The sequence below is a fragment of the Solanum lycopersicum genome, chromosome 11, assembly GCF_036512215.1.
Source record: "Solanum lycopersicum chromosome 11, SLM_r2.1".
NCBI classification, from domain to species: Eukaryota; Viridiplantae; Streptophyta; class Magnoliopsida; order Solanales; family Solanaceae; genus Solanum; species Solanum lycopersicum.
The window spans coordinates 60,409,389-60,428,137 of NC_090810.1; the positions used below are offsets into that span (position 1 = coordinate 60,409,389).

Sequence of the window (18,749 nt, forward strand, 5' to 3'; positions counted from 1 at the left end):
ATGGTCAATGTAAAATTATATTAGTTAAATACAATAATGTGTATATTTATTTCAATTTGATGAGGTTCAATCATGTATAGTCGTATCTCACGAATATTACTTTATAGATGATATTTATTGTGTATTTTTGTTGTCATCTAACTGACTATGCTTTGCACGTGTATTCCACTTAATCTGTTTAGATGTCATATGAACATGTGGAGAACAACTACATTTTAATTTTCAGAATTTTGTAAATTATTTTTTATTTAATAAGTTATAACATAATAGATGACGTCTTTTTATTGGCTCTCATATTTGATATTTCGGTTGACTGTGTACATAATCAAAGATAGTTATTTGACAGTTCATAGCTAACTGAGAATTTTTTTTCTTTTTACTGGAAAAATTGAAAATTAAAAATAAAAAATTATTCTTTCTGTGAAATCATATTCTCACATGTTTATCTTACGCCCAACAAAGATATAGTTCATATAATTGTAAATAATTGAATTTATTCAACCAAATATGATATAATCCCATATGAATATCGTAAAAGAATGAAGAGTGTTTTTTTTTTTAAATATCGAAGAATACTAAAGTTGAAAATTGATTCGTATCTACATGTTTATAAGTAAAATTTAATCTAAGGTCTTGAAACACACGAATGAAATTGTCTTTAACATGAGTATCTATCTTTAGCGCGAGTGGGAAGCAACATCATATCTAGTGAAATTTCACAAAGTGAGATTCCGAAAAGATAAAATGTACGCAGATTTTACCTCTTATGATGTTGTCTACGGAAGATTCTTGATCTAGTTGAAACAAACGAAAAAGAGAAACAACATTGAAGAAAACATGACAACCAATAGAAAAATCATACAAATCATACATGCAAGGAACAATAACGTCAACAACATAGTATGATTGCCTAAATATACTTAACAAATAATAATAACTAAAAAAAATATGAGTACAACTATAAAAAGATAAATACGATACTCTAGACCGCCACCAAACCGCGTAAAAAATGACGAGATTTACATAGAAAGGTGACTAAAATCAAAACTAGTAAAAGAAGAGGAACCTAATTGCACATTTTAAACTAAAGAAAAAGGCAGTTCATCTAAAAAAAAAGAAAAATCCCAACTTTTTTCCTCCATTAAAGCACTTGAGACATGTAGAAACCTCACTGGTGAAGTGTGGGATCTTCAAAATAATCCAAGATTTTGAGTTGGGTGTTGTTGAATTTGCGAAATGGAAAGTGGGTTTACAGCAGAAGATCTTTCGACAATTGGAGGAATTGCTACTGTATCACTCTTACATTCTTTCATACCTACACATTGGTTGCCTTTCTCCATCGTTGGCCGTGCTCAGAAATGGACTCTCTCTCGTACTCTTCTTGTCAGTTAGTACCCTACCCACTCTCTTGTTTTTTTTTTTTCTGTTTTTGCGCTTTTCTGTACGATTTTGTTGTAGATCTTGAAGATATGTGCTTTGGGTACTTGGAATTAGGTGGTGAAATGAAGAGGAGATTGATAAAGTTTTGATTTTTATGGATTCTTAGATCTTGATGTTGGTATGGGTGTTCTATTGCTTGCTTAGTTCATTTTTTTTGTTTTTTCAAAGTTGTGGATAGGGGCTGAGGAAGGGGATTACGAGGTGGGAAATCGAATGAGGTGGAAGTTCAGGTAGCCAACCAATTAAGCTACGAAGATTTCATAGTTTTGTGGGGTTTGTTTATGTGATAAAAAAAGCACAAAAATACAAATGAGATCATTTTACAGCATTTTTCACTTTATGATAGTTTGAGCTTTTCTGCAATCAAGCTAGAGGGATTTGCATTTCGAACTTTTGTATTGATAAGTTGTGTTAGCTGCGTTGGTTACTGTCTTTTGGTTATTTGGTGATTTCTGGTTTTGGAATTTGCCTGAGCATCATTGTGGCATTTTGAGACATAAATGGCAAACTGCTTTCTCTTGTGTCCTTCTTGTCAGTTAGTACCTACTGTCTTGTTCTTTTACTTTTACATTTTCTGTGCAATTTTTCTTTAGATGTTGAACGCATGTGGTTCCAGGAATTAGGTGTTGAAATGGAGAAGAAATTGATAAAGTCTTGATTTTGATGGGTGATGCACTATTAAATCTTGATGCTGCAATGGGTGTTATTACTTGCTTAGTTTGTTTATAGTGGGACTGCATAATCACAAAAAAGTATATACTGCTGAGATCATTTTACAGCATTTGCACTTACCTCCATGATAGCTAGGATTTTTTCTGCAATCTAGCTAGAGGGATTTGCACCTCGACTTTTTATACGGATAAGTTGTGTTAGCTGCTTTGGTTATTGTCTTCTGATGATTGATTTGGTGATTTCGGGTCTAGGAATTTGGCTGAGCATCATTGTGGCATTTTGAAACATAAATGGAAATATAGATTCTCATTCATTTGGATGTAGAGAAAAACTTGAACTTTGTACAGGAAAGTGATTTAAGCTCCTCAGCTGATAAAAATAACTAAAGGATTAGACCTGAGTTCTTGTAGTGATGATTCCTTCTGTATAGATAAAAAAGTTGCATCTCTCTCCTTTTTTTGATATCCTCTTTGAAGCACACTGGTACGATCTAGTTTACTAAGCTTGCTGATTATTCAGAAGCAGCCCAATATCCAATATGTGCACTTTCTGAGAAAAAGAAAATCAGGACTTTATAGGGAGAAGATAAGGCCCTAACTGATGATTCTTTCCCGTTGTTAGATCAATTGGGTCTTCTCTCAAGACATATCCATGGGCCGATTTTTATTTTTTTATAACAAGTAAGGTTTTCATTGATTATAGTAACCCAACTTGGTTGTATACAAGAGACATATCAAAAAATGAGAAACCTACAACCTATGGTTCATCCAATCCTCTAAAAAAGTAGGAAGTTAGGAACTACATGGGTGAACCAAAAGAAAATAAGGGAGAGTGGAGACTACTCCTCAGTTGAGTAAAGCTTATCTCCACCCCTTCAAAAACTTTTTTATTTCTCTCTTTCCAAATGACCCACATTAGAGCAAGAGGAGTAACATTCCACGAGTTGTACCTTCTTCTCCTAGCTCCATTCTCCCAACTAAACATCAACTCCTTCACAGATCTTGGCAGTACCCAAGTGACACAAACCATATAAGCATATCCTCCATAACTTCCGATAGAATGAGAATTACGCAATTATCCTGTTATTTTGAGAGGAATTCCATACTCCATGTTTGTTTCCTATTATATTGCTTGAATTTCTCTCTTTTACAGAACTTCCCTTTCTATTATAAAAAAAAGGTGAAGGTTAGTTGTTGCAAACAAAATATAACTTTAAATCAAGGAATATTAGCATGGCCTTGTGCAAATGACATGCACAAATTGTGAAATGGTCCAAAATTTTGTTTACATCCAATCCTTTTTTTCATATTAAAATATGTATATTACTTAAATCAAGGAATGTAGAATTGATTTAGTTGTTGATGCAAACCATAACTATAAGTAGTAAGTTACATAACTTCAATCTAGGGATGGGCTGTGAAAATTTTCTCCAATATTATGTTGTTTTTTAGCAGGTGTGCTGATCTTTTCTTGATCAGGTTGGATGTTTTCCTTGTGTTGGTTTTTGGTAGTCATAGTTTCTTCTGAATCATAGCCAGTGTTTTTTCTTTATTATTCAAGTGTAATAAGCTGCTTCTTAGGTTTAAAACCCTACGTGGACAAACATATTCATGTCATAAAATTCACAAGACCTTTGTAAATGATCAATATTGTCCTTTCTCATTTAACCACTAAATAGTATACATATATTCATAAATTTGAGCTCAATCTGATGTAGAGATCTGTGTTTAGGTCAACTTTCTGCCCTGTTAATCTAGGTTGTGTCTTTAGTATTAGATACTTTTCTTATTTTATTTTGAAATGATTGAATTTATGAAGATAATTTCTCCACTCAAAGTGCATTTTTCTCTAATCCTAAAAGCATTTGAATTAATTCAAGAGTTTTATGCTCCTTAGTCCTTTCGTCCTACTCCTAACTGTTTGATTACTTAACGTAGTTAGTATTTCAAAAGCCAAGCAATGTCATTTTTGGACGCAATTTTCTCAAATATTTTCTTGAAATTTTTTAATTTCTGAAATTTGTGTTGGTACCACTTCGTGTTGTGTAGGTTTTTCCAGATAAAAGTGTTATCATCTGAAATCAACTTAAGATTAGTCAATTAGACACTAAATTAAGTACTCTTTGTGAATGGAGTGAGTACCTCAAAAGCACTAAAATTCGGTTAAAGTGCCTGGATTTAAATTCCTGCATGTAATTCTAATCTGACTGCTCTTGTTACAGCTGCATTTGGAGCAGTATTACATGTAATATCCACTTCGATTCTAGGCATAACAGCAATAACCATTACAAACACAATTGCTGGCGAGGAATCAGTGCACAAACTGGCTTCGCTTTTGCTTATAGTCCTTGGTGGTAGTTATATCATCTTGTTTCTTTGCGGAAAGGGTGGTCACAGCCATTCACACAGTCAACCCATGGAGAAAATGGCCGTAGCAGGGCTTGTTCTTGTTCCTGCATTGTCTCCTTGTGCAACCACACTCCCTGTGTTTCTTGCTGTTGGAAACTCATCCTCCATGATGGTGCTTGCCATCATAGTTTTGTTATTCAGGTACTTTTGTTTCCAAATTTCACTTTACTCTGTATTTAAGTGGATTACATACTCTTTTTGTTGCATTTTCTTTTGGGATAACATAGGTTACTCTTGAGAAAAGGAATAGAGGCAAAACCACTTGCTGTTATTAGAGAAAAGGATATGGAACAAGGGGGTGGGATGAAGTAGTGGGTTTAGATGGTGCCATGGCAGTAGGCCAGTAGCCTCAAGGGCATGTATGGAGTGAACCATCTACTTTCTTGAAATAATACTATAAAGTTTTAGAGATCCTTGGTCCATTTTAATTCCCGTGGCTTTTGTATCTTACTGAAGTTACTTTGTCATTAATGTTTAAAGCTCTAGAAACTTATTTTACTGCACATCATTGACTAGTATTTGATGTCATGGAGTGTGAGAAGTGACGACTAGATCTTGTTCATACCCGAGTAGCTGTGCTTCTCTTTATTTGCGGGGGTGCTATTATTTTAGGTTTCTCCTTCATTTTTCGTCCAACCGTAACATTCATCCGGGTCAGTCTGCTGCAAGAGTTGGTTAACTTTCTAATAGTACCTCTGTTTAAATTTTATATATGGAACTACTTCATTCCAGTCTGCTGTAGTGAACTTTCTTACATTGAATGGAACCCTTCCACGCTAGTTGTATTTGTTGATATCTAAATTGTTCTCAGGAGACAGAGACTTTTTCTGTGTAGCTCCATCGTCAAAATGCCCACAAAACTCATTAGACTTGTCGACTACCAGCTTAGTGCTGGACTTGTTTTGATTTATCCGAATTTCTGGATGCTTAACATAAATTGATACTTCACTTGCAGCACCATAACTGTGATGACCTCACTGGTGGCTCTATCATTTTACGGTGCAAGTCAACTCAAGTTCCACTGGGTGGAACGTTATGACAAGCTCCTCGTCGGTTCAGTGCTAAGCTTGGTTGGTATTTTGACCCTTATCTTTCACGATCACGACCACGAAGGAGGTTCTGCAGGAGGTCATGTGCACAGAAAACTCATTGTGCTATAAAAGGATCATTCTTCAGCCAACAAATCTGTTTCCTGAAGCCTAGTATTCCAGTGCGTATTTACCTTTAAAGGATAGAAAGGGGAGCCTAAGAGCAACGGTAAATTTGTTATAGGTCATGGGTACGAGCTGTGGAATCAACCACTAATGCTTGCGTTAGGGTAGACTGCCTACATTACGCCCCTTGGTGTACGGCCTCCCTTTTTTTTTATTTACCGCAAGAAAAGCAATGTACAAATACACTTTTTCTTTTGTTCAAGTTGTGCAATTGTGTGCTCAAGTTTATGTCTATTCTGTTCTAACAATTTTTATGTGGCAATTTTAATTAGTTTTTATATCTTCTTCTTAAAATTTATTTTTTTGATCTAGTAGTTAATATAGGGTAACACTTAAAAAGGTTATTGAGCTTTAATAGTGAAAATGATCCATCGTGACTTTATCTTTAATTAAAAAGTTTTGAATTTGATCATGAAATCGTGACATTTCGTCCGAAAAGCAAGACTCTTGATGCGAATTTAGATTATTTTGATTTAAAGAAACGAAAAAAGGGCCCACACGAGGTATAAGGAAAGGCTGTATGCAAAAGGTAGGAATAAATTCTAATACCTTAGAAAAACCAAAAATGTTTTTTTTGTTTGGTATATTCCAAAGAAAACTATAACTTGCCTTGCTCATGCCCTTCATCTTTAAACTAAGGTTTGGAATCTTTGTTTGGTTTTTTTTGTGTATATTGGTACCATTTCTATGTTACTACTAATAATATTATTACAAACCTAGCAAATAAGAAATTAATATTAGCCATTAATACTTATTATTAATCCTCTCAAGATTATGGCCAATTCATCATTCATCTTTCTATGCTTCCTTCTAATCTTTAGTGGTATGTTTTTTTTCATTATTATGTAAAATTTATTTGCGAGTCTGTTCGAAGCTGTGAAAGCAGTCACTAAGTATTTGCATTAGGCTGCAGCCCGTTGCTAATACGGGATGCTTTGAGCACCGAGTTGTCTTTTCTTTTCAAGTCTTGATGATATACGCAATATATAGTGTTGCAACTTGCAACAATGATTTTGATTTTTCTTTATGTGTATATTAGGAGTCAAATTAGTTGATTTTTTATACATGTTTCCAGTTTATAATTATGAGAAATTAATTAAGTTTCTAGATTTTATCTACAATGATTTACTAATTTTTTTTTTTTACCATACAATTTGGTTCATTCATACCTTTACATATGATATTGTTTCATATTTATCGTTGATTTTAACAAAGTTCAGTATAGACCAAATGAATTCTACGTGTGTCAACGATATATACGAATATGATATAATATTGAATGATAAAATTAAGATATTTCGTATAGTATATATCATTTTCAACCGATTCTCCCTTTTAATATTTTTTTTTTCTTGTTGTTGTTGGACAGGTTCAATAGTTGTACATGCAATGACAGGCACATATGGTATAAATTATGGAAAAATTTCAGATAACATCCCAGCACCTGAAGATGTTTTAAGACTTTTAAGGATGAACAAGATCAAGAACATACGAATCTACGACGCGGATCCTAGGGTTCTGAGAGCCTTTAGTGGTTCTGGTATCGAAATCTCAGTATGTCTTCCTAATGAGTTACTAAAAGACGTTAGTCTAAATGGTTCAATAGCCCTCGAATGGATACAAGTTAACCTACAACCATACCTCCCTGGTACCTCAATTAGAGGTATCGCGGTTGGAAATGAGATACTAGGTGGTGATACAAGTATATCAGAAGCACTAGTACCCGCGGTTAGGAGTGTATATCGAGCTCTCAGGAGGTTAGGATTGACCAAGACCATCGAGGTTTCGACCCCGCATTCCGAGGCAGTTTTTAGTAGCACATATCCTCCATCAAATGGTACATTTAAAGAAAGTATGATGCCATATTTAGGCCCATTGTTACATTTTTTCAATAGAGTGGGCTCACCTTTTTACATAAATGCATATCCATTTTTAGCCTATAAATTTGACCCTTCTCATATTGATATAAACTATGCTTTATTTCAACCAAATAAAGGGATTGTTGATCCTAAAACTAAATTGCATTATGACAACATGTTTGATGCAATGGTTGATGCAACCTATGTTGCATTAGAGAAATTAGGGTATACGAAAATGCAAGTTATCGTGTCGGAGACCGGTTGGGCATCTAAAGGGGATGACAATGAAGCAGGTGCGGACCCTAAAAACGCCAGGACGTATAATTTTAATTTGCATAAAAGGTTAATGAAGAAGAAAGGTACACCTTATAGGCCCAAAATGTTGGCTAAAGGTTATGTTTTTGCTTTGTTTAATGAGAATTTGAAGCCTGGCCCAACTTCTGAGAGAAACTTTGGATTATTTAAACCTGATGGAAGTATTGCTTATGATATTGGATTTAAAGGACTTATATCTTCTGCACCATCAAAGGTATGTCTTCAACTTTTTTTTTTAATTTACGGTATTCGAAATTTACTGATTTGACTAATCCAAATCCGAGACCGTTGATCTTCAATCTTTCGTAGGGTTCTTGATATTGTACTTATTATATTCTACAAATTACAGACTATATATTGATTCAGTTGAACCTGTAGTGTATAGCTCAATTTGGCTTTGTATACGGTCTAGTAAAGGGATAATACCATGAGTTTCTCCAATTTTAATGCTCGAACCTGAATTATTTTGATTTTTTATGGATGGATTCAGGATTAAAACTTGATCCTTAATATAATCGTTAAGATACTTAACATTGAATTTGTTTTTCTCTATTATTATTTTTATGTACTTATATTTATTTTTGTTTTTATTTTCTCAGGATTTTGTACTACAAGGAAGGTTTTGGAGTTCTCAATCTTTAATTATTGTTGTATGTACTATAATTCTGGTTCTTTTTATGTAATTATATAACTTTCAAGAAAATTATAGTTGTGAAATGATCCACATATTCTTAGTTATTATTTTTAAATATTGGAAGAAATTGTTGTCCCAATTTGTATAAAATAGTTGCATTTAATTTAATTTTACTGTTTTTCACCAGTACCTCCTTGATTAGTTTATTGAATATCATTTTACTTTGCTTTTAAAACATAATGGGCTAATAGCATATGGTAATAAATTATAATTATAGCCTGTATACATTGTATGTATATGAACACAAAAGTTATATCTGCTTAACAAATTCCTTGGACAAAGTCTAGTGCGATAAGCTCGATTCAAAAATCGAGAAATGCAATACCGGCCCAAAGCTGCAACCATGTGTCAACCTATGGACTTTACTCATTCCGAATCTATTTATACTCAGCTACAATCTATTTCCTTAGGCCCAAGGGCTCCTCGCCCTCGGCTAATCGTCACTTGTCATGAATAGGGTACAATTACCAGTTCTCTGTACTCAAAACACACAGTAAAATACAAACACAAAATGCAGTTTACAAAATTAACTATAAAAGATAATCTGTCATGAAAATGATCTAATTTAAGTACTAATATTTAGCCTTTCTATTAACTATAAACTATATATAATCAAAGGTTTTGCATAAGGAATAATGTCAAGCTAAAACTGTATAATAGCCTAATGAAGCATAGTTTAGTTTCAAAAAACGCATTTAGGCATCAAAAAAGAGGATTTGATTGAGTATCGAAGAGTTCAGGCCAAAATACCATATGAAAGTTGATGGATTGTTATTTATCATTCTTGAAGAGGTGCATATCTTGTCTGGATCTTCGATGGCCTCGTTTCTTCTTTTTCTTGAAGAGGGTGAGTCCTCGCCATCTTGAGGACCAAGAACTCGATATCAAATCAAATACTTATCATTCCATAACAACTTTTGCTCCAATAGCTTTCATCTTGTCAATTATTTGTTCCGCTTCTTTCTTTGATACTCCCTTCTTGAAAACAGCAGGAGTCTTCTCAACTAAGTCTTTCGCTTCCTTGAGTCCCAAATCAGTAGAACTGCGGACCTCTTTGATTATCTTTATCTTTTGAGCTGACTCGTATGACTCTAGTTTAAGTTCAAAAGCAGTTTTCTCCGGTTTCTTTTCCTCCTTAGCTGCTTCTGGTCCCTTCATAGCTGCTGCAAATCCAGCAGCCCCTGCCTTCATAACTCCAACTGTTGGTCGCTCTGTCATGCCTAACCTCTTCATAATAATCGAAGACACTTCTGCAACTTCGACCAGGGTAAGTCCTGATACTTCATCAACGAGCCTCCATACCCTTTCTGATGGAGGACTACGATGCTCAGTAGGATCAAAAGTCACAGGATCATAATCTGCTGGAAGCTTTCTCTGGTTAATCTCTACTTGCTGAGAGAAACGTCGAGTAAAAACAGTTGAGGTAACAAAACAGGAGTCAGCCACATTGGATCGAACAGATCGTTTGAAGAGTACAGCATGCAAATGCTGCCTCAGTCGCGAAAACATCAAATTCATTTTTGAATTCTCGTAACCATCTACTGATTCCTCTGAAAGATCAATCAACAACCTGCAAAAAACAAAAACGCAACTGTATAAGATCTATAGTATAAAATAAATGGTACTCCAAACGCTCTTTGTTTGGTTTCCAAAGGAGAGCCAAACCAAGTTCCTTTTAAGAAGCAACCTCTCCCTTCCCCTGTGAGTTCACCCCTCGGTCTAATGTCTTAACAACCTTTAAGCGCCTCTCCCAGCAGACTCGACATTCAACACCAATCATTACGGTGCAAGATAACATGAAACTCTTAACTCCATTTCTAAATAATGTAGTGACAGCACTTGGGATCATAAAAGATGAATAAAAAAGTTTCAGGTGTGAATGAGAAGCAAGTGTACAAGTGTATATATTATGCAAAACTTCAATGCTTTCATAAATATTAGAATATATATCAAGAAGAAGAAGATTATGGAAGCTCTAATTCCACTTCCTAATTATATAGTGACAACACTTGCACCAAGAAAGCTTAAATAAAAAGTTACAGACATGAATGAGAAGCAAGTTAACAAGTGCCTCAGTTCAATTCCAATCAAACACAAGAACACTAAATGATTTCTTTTCATGTGTCAAAGTTTTGACAGACAGAATTACCCAATATATATACTGGTGTGAGGTAGCATGTCCCGTTGAATTAGTCGATGGACACATAACCTAAACCTGACACCATAATTTGTTTTTAATCGAGTAAATATATTTTCATCCATAAAATAACCACAACGGGCGTATACAAGAGATATACCAAAAGGTACAGAATTTACAAAAAGATATGATTCTCTACAAACTCCACCCAATCGTCTATACAACAAGGGACTTTCTATGAGCACCACAACAAGGGACTTTCTATGAGCACCAAAAGAAAACAAGAGAACAGATTCTACTCCTCGATTGAGAAAAACTCGACTCTACACCTTCAAAAGCTCTCCTATTTCTCTCTCCAAACAACACACATTCGCGCAAGTGAAATCATATTCCAAGCTCTTCCAACTGAACATCAAACTCTCTCATAGTGATTGGCATTGCCCGGATGCCATAATTATCAAAAGAAAAAAGCTAACAAGTGCATAACTGTATGTGCTAATGCACAGCTCTAAAGCTTATTACAATAATAAACAGTGTACATACCAATTTACCACCAAATCACACCCAAACGCAGAGACAAAGAGCATCAGATCCTTAACCAATTGATACAACATATTTTAAGCATAAATTGATTCAATTCATTTTCCATGGAAAAAAAAAACAACAGATCAAAGAAAAATGATGAAGCTCACCTGAGTACGGCGAGGACCACGGCGAGTGGCGGCAACCGGCGACTGAGATGTGAACTGTAAAGACTAGGCTTTGTTTCGGAAAATGGAACTTTGGGCTGTCGGTAAGCAAATTGGGCTCAAAGAGCCCCAATTCTAACAGGGGTAGATAAGCCCACAACACATTTTCTCTCACACACACAAAGATTTCGTCTTTCTTTTGTTTTTTTGGCTTTTTGCTCTTTCTTTCACAGTCTTCACTTTCCATACCATTCCTTTCTTATTCTGTCAACAGTATCAACCATCATCATCAGGATTTCAACCATCCTTCAGGTACTGTCCGAACTTCAAGACCCACAACCCCTTTTGTCTATTTTTGTTTGATTTTCCTTTTTGGTGTTGGTTATAACATCCAATTTGTTATAAAGTTTTGAGCTTTATTAGTTGGGTTTCTGTGGGACTGTCTTAACTTCAAGAATCACAACCCCTTTTGTCAATTTTTGTTTGAGTTTCCTTTTTGGGTGTTGGTTATATCATCCAATTTGTTATGAAGTTTTGAGCTTTTTTAGTTGGGTTTCTGTGGGACTGTCTTAACTTCAAGAATTCACACCCTTTTTGGCCTTTTGATGATTGAATTTGTCCCTTTTCTTGATTTTTGTTTAGTTTTCCTTTTTGGGTGTTCTTTATTGCATTCAGTTTCTTATCAAGTTTTGAGCTTTTAGTAGTTGTTGTCACGGGTTGGGGGTGTATTCAATTGTTTAAAGTACTGATCTTTACTTGTTAAGCTTTCTTAATTTGGAGATTACTGATCTAACAGTGTAAATACAAGTGAGCTGGAAAAGTTCTTGAATTCATTCTCTTTTACAATATCAAGTTGAAATTTATGTAGCTAAAGTTGAAGATGAAATTATATTTAGTTATACCTTTTACAAGAATATAACATAATATTTATGCTTAAATGCATTTCAATACAACTTTAAAGGCAAAAATGAGTGGAAAAATATATTATAAGGTTTTTTCCAATTTATGTTAGTAAATTTAAGTGATCAGATTTATTAATATTTTTTTGTTTTTTCATTCGTTATTCAGCATGTGTATTGAAGTTCAACTATTTGGAATTCACTTTCCATTCAGGAAGTAAAAACTTTTTCACTTTCAGGCTCGAGCTAGATGTTCGGGTAAGGGAGGAGAAGCCACCGGAATTGCTTTGCCGTAGACAATATTTGACATATTTGTTCTACTTTTGGTATTTTTTATATCTTCTTAATCAAGCGCCGGGAAGAAAATTGCTGAATCCGAGCTGTTGCTACTTGCTTCGCTGTTCCGGTAACTTTTTTTTTTTTTTTTTGTAATTATAAAAATTTGAACCTGATTGTCTCTATTGGTTTCAATTGCACAGATTTTACTTGGTTTTGTGATTGCTAACATATAGAATTGATGTTTAGTAGGAATAAAATTTAGGGCATAACTGACCTTTACACAACCTTCTTCTTGGGGGATTGTTGGAGCAACGATAAGGTTGTCTTTGTATTTGACCTACAGATCACAAGTTTGATGCCAAATAAGTACCCTTTGTTAAGAAAGGTAGAAATTTTTAAAATTTTTTAGTTTTCGTCCGTTAGAAATAGGGATATTTTTAGCAAGTGTTTTTTTGTTTGGGAAGTATACAATAACAATATATCCCGTGAAATTCCCAAGTGAGGTCTAGGGAGGGTAGAATGTATGCTGACCTTTATTACTATCTTGTAGAGGTAGAGGTTGTTTCTGAAGGACCATCGGCTCAAGTGCAATGAATCCAGGTATAGAAAAAGGAGACAATGTAGAGAATATAGCAAATAACAAGGAACAATGCAAAAGTACAATAAATAATCATGTGATAATGAAACACCATAAGCAACAATGATACAAGTGAAAACACAATGTGAAGTACAGTATAATCCCACAAGTGAAGTTTGGGGAGGGTTGGGTGATGTACACAACTTTACATTTCTTGATTGTAACTTCGTAAAAAAAAAAACTAGTTTTGGTTAAAAAAATATTCCTGATATTAGATTTAGTTTCTTTGGAATATTTCTGATCTTTTTTTCCTTTAGTTTCTTGAGAATATTTCTGATTTAGATTCACAGCATAGAGTGCCCGTTTCTTAAGTAAGATCGAATCTTATGAATTGAAGGTTTTAACCTCCTTGAATTGACCTGGTGTTACTTGACTAAATAATTGGTGCTTTAATGCAGAGGATTCAATCAATGACCCATACAATAAATTAGAATGACAGAGAAGATCCAAAGGTGCTGCGAGGTTTGTGGCAATCTATCCTTTGACGATGGCGGTGATGGGTTCTTCTATTGCACTCGTTGCGGCTCTCAAGCAGTTGACATCATGGACACGGGTGTTGATGATGATGACTTATTCAACGTAGATGGGGGTATGTACTCTACTAGTCAGCGCCGTCAATATTGCCAGGTCATTCAACCTGTACCCATATCTCAGGTACAACTCTCTCAGCATTTAGAGACGTTGAAAACCTTTGATGACTACGACGAGCATAATGGAGATGATGGAGTTGGGCCTGCAGTGCCTAGTGATTTTGGATCATCTCAAATTTCTCTGACTTACACAGACTATTATTCAGAGATCCGGTTGAGGTATGTTATGGGGTTACAAGCTATGATCCAAATGCAGTGCAAGACTCTGGTGGAGAAATTTAACGTAAGCCCCCTGATTGTCGGGCTTGCTGGGCCTATTTGGTTAAGACTATTGGCACATGAAAACGTGTTGAGTGATGAGTGGGCAGACGATGTCATCCATGAATCAGAGTCTCAAACTCAAGGTATCATTTTGATTATCTTTATATACACAAGGATGGAAATCGAGATATTTTCATGTTCTTGCTTCTCTAGGATTTGTTTACAATCATTAGTTAGAAGCTGAAGACTAATCAATTATTTTTTAGCCTAACATTGCACGTTCGACTACTATGCTTGTTGTCACTTGCATTCTTTTGAAACACTACTTGTAAAGTGCAAGACTAGTAATTAAGCATATCAACTTGGTTTCTAATGGGCAATCTTGTGTAACGAAAATGAAATTTCTTCTAGGATGTTGGTCCTTCGCTTTTGGTCTAATTTGTATAGCATGAAGGAAAAGATGTTCTGTCCTCTTTTATCTTTGGTTCATGGTAGGTGGCTATATTTTATGAAAAACTTCTGAATCATATATCTGGCTGTCTGGCAAAGTGGGTTTGTTAAGTTTTCTACATGTCTTCAGTGAGAGAAATCAGTTGGTGTGAAACTCTTTGATATTATGCAGGTTGAATTCCCTTTCTGTATTCACCTTTCCCTTTTAGAACCTAATTCCAGTATTTATTTCAGGGGAAATAGAACTTTCTCAGCCGACTGGCAGCCAGAAAACAGAACCTCGCAATTTAAATGGAAAACGGGCAGTAACCATATGGCATAAATCTTTGAGAAACTTGATTCCATTACCTTGTTCTCTGGCGATCTCTTTTCTTGTCTGTCACGTGGCAAGGGAAGCTATCTTGCCAACAGACATATTGAAGTGGACGTTGGAAGGAAAGCTCCCATATTTTGCTGCTTTTCTTGAAATAGAGAAGCAGTTGGGACCTCCTCCAAGGTCCTGCCCTATCAGTACCAGTCGTATGTTCAGGCCTATCAGAACTGTCACCTTGCAAAAGTTAGAGTCCCTAGCTGCCTCCATTGCCAGGAAAATAGGCTTGGAATTGCCTTCAGTGAACTTCCATGCTATAGCTGCCCGTTATCTCAAAAATTTATCGCTTCCTGTTGAGAAAATTCTTCCTCGGGCATGCCAAGTGTATGAGTGGTCTATGCCTCCAGAGTTGTATTTATCAGATAATGACTCCAGGCTGCCTTCTCGTGTTTGCGTGATGTCTATACTGATTGTGACAATGAGGATTCTTTATGACCTGAATGGTGGAAAATGGGAACTGATTTCATCTTGTTCGAATAATTTAGTGTCTGCTGTTGAGAATGGAGCTGGAGAATGTGGTTTCAGTTGCAATGCAAGTGGTGCTGTTGCCGAGGAAGACTCTGCTTCACGTGATTCAGATCATCATGATAGTTCATCAGCTTTGAGTGAAAAATCTAATTCTGATGCTTTGAAACTCTTGAAGATTCTTGAAGAAAAATACAGTGAGCTCAGTGATTCATATGGTAATTGCAAGGCATTCCGTTGATTTTTGGATACGTGTAGATATAGCATGGGGTTATAAGTTGCACCGCTTTGTTACTTGTTGGAATTGTGCTTTTTTTTTCTTGTTACTTGTTTGAGTTATGTTTCTTTTCTTGTTTGACAGATTTTTCAAAAGATTTACAATCATATCTGCTGTACTGCAAAAATGTGGTTTTCGCTGGACTAGAACCTGCTTACGACGATCATGAAGAAGAAAAGCTAATAGAAGACTTTTGGAATTTCTATCAAAGCCGTAAGGTATATTACTTTCCCCGTGATTAAGGTTGACTGATACGATCTTGTACCCTCATCCATTAAACCTTGTCAATATGTGATAGGATGGTTGTACCTGTCAACAACCTTCAAAACTCACGACGTCTTTCCTTACTGATATATCTGCATAAAAGTTAGTTTTGCTCTGTTGGACATCTTCAACATGGATAATTAAGGGGAAATCTATATATTTGTTTTATACATCAAGGCTATTCTCTTTTAACTGTTTCTTATTCACAGTTGGAATTTGTTGTGTACTAGTACTAGTTCTGTCAAACATCTCAGAATACTAGTTTGGACGTATGTTGGCTAAGGATATGTTCATTATTTGCTTATTTAGAGAACACCTACCAACTGAAGACTCAACCTGAGACCACATCGAGCTGATTTGTTTTCTTGGTAGGAAAGTGAATTACGGGATTCTTTTAAAAATCACTAAGGTAGATTTTTATTTTTATTTTGGTTTACTGTAGATTTTCATTCATAACCAGAATTGTACGATTACAACCAGAGCAGTATTGGACTACCTGCTCACTCCTCAATCTATCAATCTACTAATCTATCATTAAACAATACAAGTAACTTATCTATATCAGTGATACATTCCAGCTATAGTATATGCTGACACTAAGGATAGGCTTTAAGTTGTTGTAGTGTAGTATGCCACTTTACCCTGTTCTTTCTCTCGATGTGCATATGCATCATGATTTCCTTCAGCACTTCATCAGCTCTCATGCTTCGATTCTGAAATCTGATCTTGTTCCTTTCTCTCCATATAACATACACTATCAGACCAATCACACTGCTTACAATTTCAGCTCGTCCTGCCTTCTGTTTTGCCATCATAATACCCACCGTAGTTCAGTCTCGGAATCTTGAATAACTCTGTGAAACCTCAGCCATCTACTCCATAATGCCTTTGTCACCTGACATTCAAAGAAGAGATGACTAAAGTAGATTTTATATCAAAAGAGAGGATTAAACCAGTGCATTGAATTAGAATTACAGAAATGTGCTTAGATTCTGTCTGAGCCTGGAAGGATAGTCTATGAGTTTTACTAACAAGCTAGGATCATTTTACTGGCCTCACATTGCACCACCAGTAGTTGTTCTGTAAACACCTGAACTTTACAAAAGGTAAGGATTGTATTTATCCTCAAAACATATATGGTTTCTCTCAGGCCCTACTGTCTACAAGATGCACAGTGGAATGACATTACATTTCTTCGACGCACATGACTCTTCAACGGAGTCTACTTCCATAGTTGCTTGAGCACAACCACCTTGCGTCCCAATCTTCTCAGCCTTCTTTGGCAAGGATTAGGAAGATACCTCTAGAAAGTTGCCGATTCTTATTCTTTGGTGGACTTCTCTTCCATGCTTTCTGTTGGTTAAACAACCAATTAACCCATTTTTTATGAGCGCTACCAGCTGTTAAGCGTGTCTTTTACATTTTCAGGCATCACCTACATAATCCCGAATTGATTGAAATCAATTATGAGATATTGAGTTAACACACTAAATAATGTTTAACCACCTAAAGAAACCTAAATATGGAGTTTTGGTGAAGTAACATGATTTGCAGTTAGTGTACTTATTAACTAGCTCTGCCTGCATCAATATTGTTTTACCCGTTTGGATGTTGAGCATTCATGATTCACCAAGTTCTCTTATGTGCTTTCGTGGGGTTCTTATACTCGTCTTTGCTTGTTTAAAATTTAATAACTGAACTATATTTCGTTTTTAAAATAAGGCTGCCAAAGCATCAGAAGATGGGAAGACAGACTCCCACACTTGTAACCATTTTCACCATAGCGGATCCAGACATGGATCCAGCAGCACAACAAAAGAAAACGAGAACTTTAGAGACAATGATGATTCAAATGCAGCATTGAGGCAGCTGAAAGCAGATATGAAAGAGAATCGATTTGTCTATATACCACCAAGGAAAAATGTGAAGAAGATAGACGGCTACATCAGGTATGCTAGAAAGAAAGACGGGGCTTATCTTTACGCTGTACATGCTGATTATTACATATTACTTCGATCTTGTGCTAAGGTTGCACAAGTTGATGTTAGGACTATGCATGTTGGAGTGTTAGCATTTGAGAAACGATTGGAAATGCTAGAAAGAAGAATAGGTTTTTGTTTATGTAAGAGAATCCCTGATGATTTCTGTGAGTTTTGTCGCGATTAGTAAAGAAACTCATCATATTTAGCCAACTGCCTTGTTGCAGAAGATTTGGTTTTGTAGTCCATTACAAATGTTGTATTCCATTGGGAGATCTATATAGAAACAACATCTTATGTTATTCCAATTTGTAAATTAGATATGAGATCATTTTTCATGAGACATTCAGTTAACTTCCTTGAAAGTGATAACAAAATAGCTTTACTACATATAAATAAGGGGACTACTACCTTATTGGTTGAAATCTAAAGCCAGTTGAGTATGTCGAAATTTCATCAAAAGACTCGAATTCGAGATCTCTAGATTCTTAAGTAGAATATCATCAGGTCCATACCCTGAATGTGCAATCTTTTTTGTTAGAGAACTATTTATCTCTTAATGTGGGACTTTTCGATGAAAATCTAAATTTAGTTAAACTTCAATGTATGTACTAAACACTTTATCGATTAGGTTCAAACAATTCTCACTTTAAACTGAACGACAAATGATTGATTACTTGTTGGATTTACTTGTATATATACATAGACAACCTAAATTTTCACATGATAATCGTAATTTAATATATCAAATCAAGTCATTTACCCTATTTCACACCATCATATAAGGTTTGCTATGAATAGATACACAAATATCTATGATTTTAGACGTAATGACGGAGCAATGATTTTC

General features: G+C 35.2%; 4 protein-coding genes across 8 annotated transcripts; 3 read left to right on the top strand and 1 right to left on the bottom strand.

Annotated features, from left to right (window-relative positions):
* Nucleotides 1-1,037: 1,037 nt before the first annotated feature.
* LOC101254451 (uncharacterized) lies at nt 1,038-5,957 on the top strand. 2 transcript variants are annotated; one of them, XM_004251152.5, is made up of 3 exons: nt 1,038-1,387; nt 4,334-4,661; nt 5,476-5,957. In XM_004251152.5, exons 1-3 carry the CDS (start codon nt 1,237-1,239, stop codon nt 5,678-5,680), a joined length of 684 nt encoding a protein of 227 aa, XP_004251200.2. In that variant the 5' UTR covers nt 1,038-1,236; the 3' UTR covers nt 5,681-5,957. The 2 variants fall into 2 exon arrangements, with proteins under 2 accessions (XP_004251200.2, XP_010313463.2); XM_010315161.4 differs by having other exon boundaries at nt 1,067-1,383.
* Nucleotides 5,958-6,370: 413 nt separating this feature from the next.
* LOC101255061 (glucan endo-1,3-beta-glucosidase 14-like) lies at nt 6,371-8,710 on the top strand. Its single transcript, XM_004251154.5, has 3 exons — nt 6,371-6,557; nt 7,104-8,122; nt 8,508-8,710. Exons 1-3 carry the CDS (start codon nt 6,509-6,511, stop codon nt 8,589-8,591), a joined length of 1,152 nt encoding a protein of 383 aa, XP_004251202.2. The 5' UTR covers nt 6,371-6,508; the 3' UTR covers nt 8,592-8,710.
* A 456-nt stretch (nt 8,711-9,166) lies between these two features.
* Nucleotides 9,167-11,568, bottom strand: LOC101255363 (uncharacterized). The gene is made up of 2 exons (XM_004251155.5): nt 11,432-11,568; nt 9,167-10,172 (listed from the first exon to the last, which is right to left on the bottom strand). The coding sequence occupies exon 2, from the start codon at nt 10,118-10,120 to the stop codon at nt 9,503-9,505; it is 618 nt and encodes a 205-aa protein (XP_004251203.2). The 5' UTR covers nt 10,121-10,172; nt 11,432-11,568; the 3' UTR covers nt 9,167-9,502.
* Nucleotides 11,394-18,242, top strand: LOC101254759 (TATA box-binding protein-associated factor RNA polymerase I subunit B). Of its 4 annotated transcripts, none has more exons than XM_019211048.3 (6): nt 11,394-11,532; nt 12,497-12,733; nt 13,642-14,237; nt 14,779-15,597; nt 15,741-15,874; nt 17,643-18,242. In XM_019211048.3, the coding sequence occupies exons 3-6, from the start codon at nt 13,676-13,678 to the stop codon at nt 18,084-18,086; spliced, it is 1,959 nt and encodes a 652-aa protein (XP_019066593.1). In that variant the 5' UTR covers nt 11,394-11,532; nt 12,497-12,733; nt 13,642-13,675; the 3' UTR covers nt 18,087-18,242. The 4 variants fall into 4 exon arrangements, with proteins under 4 accessions (XP_019066593.1, XP_010313465.1, XP_004251201.1 ...); XM_010315163.4 differs by lacking the exon at nt 11,394-11,532 and adding an exon at nt 11,601-11,740 and having other exon boundaries at nt 12,567-12,733; XM_004251153.5 differs by lacking the exon at nt 11,394-11,532 and adding an exon at nt 11,605-11,740.
* The last annotated feature ends 507 nt before the right edge of the window (nt 18,243-18,749 follow it).

Coding starts and splice junctions, on each gene's coding strand:
- LOC101254451 (XM_004251152.5), top strand. CDS start 1,237: ATGGAAAGTGGGTTTACAGCAGAAGATCTTTCGACAATTGGAGGAATT. Junction 1,388..4,333: donor CTCTCGTACTCTTCTTGTCA/GTTAGTACCCTA, acceptor CTCTTGTTACAG/CTGCATTTGGAGCAGTATTA. Junction 4,662..5,475: donor ATCATAGTTTTGTTATTCAG/GTACTTTTGTTT, acceptor CTTCACTTGCAG/CACCATAACTGTGATGACCT.
- LOC101255061 (XM_004251154.5), top strand. CDS start 6,509: ATGGCCAATTCATCATTCATCTTTCTATGCTTCCTTCTAATCTTTAGT. Junction 6,558..7,103: donor CTTCCTTCTAATCTTTAGTG/GTATGTTTTTTT, acceptor GTTGTTGGACAG/GTTCAATAGTTGTACATGCA. Junction 8,123..8,507: donor TATCTTCTGCACCATCAAAG/GTATGTCTTCAA, acceptor TTATTTTCTCAG/GATTTTGTACTACAAGGAAG.
- LOC101254759 (XM_019211048.3), top strand. CDS start 13,676: ATGACAGAGAAGATCCAAAGGTGCTGCGAGGTTTGTGGCAATCTATCC. Junction 14,238..14,778: donor ATCAGAGTCTCAAACTCAAG/GTATCATTTTGA, acceptor TATTTATTTCAG/GGGAAATAGAACTTTCTCAG. Junction 15,875..17,642: donor ATTTCTATCAAAGCCGTAAG/GTATATTACTTT, acceptor TTTTAAAATAAG/GCTGCCAAAGCATCAGAAGA.
- LOC101255363 (XM_004251155.5), bottom strand. CDS start 10,120: ATGAATTTGATGTTTTCGCGACTGAGGCAGCATTTGCATGCTGTACTC.